The sequence below is a fragment of the Frankliniella occidentalis genome, unplaced genomic scaffold (genome assembly GCF_000697945.3).
Source record: "Frankliniella occidentalis isolate FOCC.00 unplaced genomic scaffold, Focc_3.1 Scaffold48, whole genome shotgun sequence".
Lineage (NCBI taxonomy): Eukaryota > Metazoa > Arthropoda > Insecta > Thysanoptera > Thripidae > Frankliniella > Frankliniella occidentalis.
The window spans coordinates 132,536-136,154 of NW_026267178.1; the positions used below are offsets into that span (position 1 = coordinate 132,536).

At 40.0% G+C, this 3,619-nt stretch overlaps 1 protein-coding gene across 4 annotated transcripts; it reads right to left on the bottom strand.

Annotated features, from left to right (window-relative positions):
* Window positions 1–304: 304 nt before the first annotated feature.
* On the bottom strand, window positions 305–3,613 carry LOC127749351 (uncharacterized). 4 transcript variants are annotated; one of them, XR_008011103.1, is made up of 4 exons: window positions 2,886–3,613; window positions 2,615–2,783; window positions 2,396–2,523; window positions 305–2,316 (listed from the first exon to the last, which is right to left on the bottom strand). XR_008011103.1 is itself a non-coding variant. In XM_052267251.1 (3 exons), the coding sequence occupies exon 3, from the start codon at window positions 2,120–2,122 to the stop codon at window positions 1,541–1,543; it is 582 nt and encodes a 193-aa protein (XP_052123211.1). In that variant the 5' UTR covers window positions 2,123–2,316; window positions 2,406–2,523; window positions 2,615–3,599; the 3' UTR covers window positions 318–1,540. The 4 variants fall into 4 exon arrangements, 3 of the variants coding, with proteins under 3 accessions (XP_052123211.1, XP_052123209.1, XP_052123210.1); XM_052267251.1 differs by having other exon boundaries at window positions 318–2,316; window positions 2,406–2,523; window positions 2,615–3,599; XM_052267249.1 differs by having other exon boundaries at window positions 318–2,316; window positions 2,615–3,599.
* Between the last annotated feature and the right edge of the window lie 6 nt (window positions 3,614–3,619).

The window sequence follows — 3,619 nt, forward strand, 5'->3', positions numbered from 1 at the left end:
AGTGTAGGTAAAGCAAAACGAGTACGGACGCTAATTTTAACACACCGGAGCGCATTAGTGGAGTTTTTTTTTTAAATACAAATTTGCACTTTATTAAAAACACTTTTCCAAAATTTTAAATTTCATAATGTATAACACTATTATAGTTGATTTTTCAAACTTCGTTGGACATGCTGATGCTGGATAGGGATTCCAATCAAGGTGAAATTTTAGGGGGTCTCCAGTGATCCGCCTGGGCGATAGGCAACTTGTGCAACAAACCCTATGTATGTAGGCAACCCACGGTGCATCCCCTGCCCCCCAGCGAGGACCTTTCACAGCCCGTTTATTGTAGCCATCTACATTGCGTCGTCAGTTGTGAAAGAGTGTTTTAGTGTTTAAAGGAAGGTAATTTTTATGAGTGTTTCACAGTGAAAAAATAGATGTGTGAAATAAATTTAAACATATGTATTGCAAACAATTATTTTTATTTTTGCATCACAAAGTGTGCTTGTGATAGACAATTTTTTTCCCATCTGCAATCGAAGTACGCACCCATAATGGGCTGTAGTACAGAACATCACTATACTTTTTACATATGTACATTTCTGTGTCATCAACTTCATGTGCACACAAATGTGCATTATAAGACGACACTGTTTTTAAATTGCAAACAAAGTAAACTAAATCGTCATTAATAACTATAATATGAAGTATCTGACCGAATATTGGTAACAGACCTCTACACCTGAGTAGGACGTTCCACATATTTGTACACTCCCAGCTACGCGAACATTTTTATCATGATTGAGATTTAAAGATGCACTAAAGAGCTCATACTGGTGTAAGGTGTAAACATTAACATACCAATATTGAGCCTTTGTAAGTTGAAGCTTGGGATATAAAATTTCGGGGCTCATTAACCTTTTGCACAAGACTAATTAGTATTTAACAGCAACAGAGAATTCAAAATTAATACTAGAATTGCAGGTTTTGGCATAAAGTGTCCCCACCCGATGGTTTCTTTCACTGGCGAATGTAGCCAAAGGAAGAAGTGGGCCGTTCCTGAGCATCAAATCAGGAAAAGGCAACAGGAAATGGTGCTTTGGTTTTAGAGATCCAAAGTACTGTAGTGTAGTGGCCTCTTAATAATAATATTCAGAACTATATTGTTCAAGTCCAGTCCATGGTCCAGTGGAGAGTCAGTCACACACCACTATCACTCGCCATCTATCGGCAGACCCCCCAATGCGATAAATTCCAAGAACAGCTTTCAAGACGTTCAATAGTTAGAGTTCTTTAACACCCGTAAGTGACCCTGTTAGTAGCAAAATCAACCAAGTAGTTTTCAGGCGTACGAAGAAAGCGATCAGGCACCTTTTCACAAAAATGTTCCATTGTGTCTCTAAGAGGTTTACAAAATCTACAATAGAAGTTTGCACTTAAACTACCAGCAAAACCTTGAACTGCATGGAAACCTGCATTGTCTGCAATATGCAGAGTGAACCGGAAGTAAATTTGATGAATGTCGTTTCCAGTATTGATCTGAATCCCTTCGGTTTCAAGAAAGGTCATCTCTGCAGTAACTGCAGTGACTAGAATAAATATTCAGGCCCATTAGAAAAGGTTCAGGTCGAATTAACTCCCCTACTCTTTCTAGTTCACAGAAACGTTTGTATTCAGTATTCATAGGTTCAAAGCAATCCAGTAAGACATCAAACATTTTATCAAGCTGATCACAATCATCTGGAAAAGTGTCATGGCCGTCACACTGAACAAGTATTGGAAAAGCATTATTTTTCAGAATTTTAACAGTGGATGCTATTAAAATGGCAGTATTTTTCAAAACGTCTCCTACGAGCTTCCGACTGGTATTTGGGTGAGCGTATAGTTCAGCAACAAAATATTCAACCTGCTCATAATGACTCTCAACAAAATACTGTAGGGAATACCTATCAACATTATCACCACCACCATTAACATTGTCATCATCATTAGCATTAATATTATCAACAACAGGTATCCCTTCAAAATTATCAACGTCTAAATTATAATCAACAGCTAATTCAATATTTGGCTGTGCCTGAACAGGTACATGCCTTTTAATGTGGCGCAAAAAACCAGCCCAGTGGATACGGCACATACAATGCAAGAAAGGATTTGAAGAAGAGATCTTCTGCCTCCAAATCCCATCCGCCTTGCACAACAGACACGTAGGCTGAATGAATGCTACATTCTGGAAGGTCCGACTAGAACGATTAGTGGTTGCCCACCACCACTCGAGGAGAGCAGCAGCTGTCTCTGAGCAGAAACAACGTTCTTAACATCACTAGCTGCCTGTTGTAAATTGAAAAAGTACAAAATAAAACACCGACAAACTCGAACTACCTTAAACTGAGTCAGGTAAAGTAAGGACCTTAACATACACAAGAAAACTCCCTCTTGCTTGCTCGATTGTGATGCGTTTCTGCTTTCCATCCTTTTTATTGGTGTGGCCAGCCCGTACAGCGGGAATTACGTACAACAGCAAACTAGCCCAGTCGTCTAGGGAGAGAGAAAATGTTGTTTAGTTCTATAGTATACAAAGTCAAGCAAAACTAAAGTCGTATAATAACAAAACAAAAAAGCACCTCACTTAAAGTAAGATTGGAGTCCTGTTGAAGAAGTTATAACAGCTTCTTTTTAGCCAGCTTATCTTTAACATAAAATCGTGCAATTTCACCAGTGACATTTAGGAAATAGTCCCAGTTCAAAAATAAGCCATTTTCTGAGTTAGGATAAAGAAGTGAAAAGTCTTGCAGAATCTGAAAGGACATAAAGCAAAAAATAATATAGGATACGTGATATTAAATAAAAGACATGTAATAATAATTATGCTTAGTAATTTTTTGACCAGGCTTACATACCAGTTCATGGCCAGATGGATGAGTCAGCACTGACCATTCATTGATGTAGGAATTGACAAAGTTGCCTTCACCCTCAAAAAGAGCACGAAAGCGAAATGGTGTCACAATCGACCATTTCTCAAGAACTTTAGGCCACGGGGTTCTCCCGTTCTTCAGCCAAACTTTGGCTGCCCATGTTTCTTCGGTTATTGCTCGAAGTTTAAAAAATAAACAAGCAGGCCCGCCCTTCCGATAAACGAAGTTGCCAGCTCCGCTTCGCTCCGCTGGCAACTCCGTTCGGCAGGGGCCGGGCCTGCTTGGCCTGCCGGCGGCGATGGTCGGGCCTGTGGCCCGACCATTTCTGTCACGCGATTTGCTGAAGAACACGATCGAATGATGTAGCGGGCCGAAGGTGAATCCTGTTCTTCAACCAACGGCACCACCCCAGAAACTTCTGCCCAATCCTAAAACCCTTGACTTTGCTCACAATTCTATTGAAATGTATACCGGTGATATTCTCAACACCCCTCCTGACTGTGCCATCGCTCATTGCGTGGGTGCAGATCTTTTAATGTCTGATGGAATCGCCAAAGTCATCAAAGAAAAATTCAATCTTCAGGCCAACATCGAAGAATGGTTACATAGTGACATAAAGACAGGTGACATTTTGACAGCCAAAGTGTATGATAGACTCATCCTAAACCTGGTCACCAAACCAAAATCCAAGGAAAAACCATCCTGGAAAAATATGAAAA

What these genes read in the sequence shown, in the direction of transcription:
- LOC127749351 (XM_052267251.1), bottom strand. Translation starts at nt 2,122, where the DNA reads ATGTGCCGTATCCACTGGGCTGGTTTTTTGCGCCACATTAAAAGGCAT.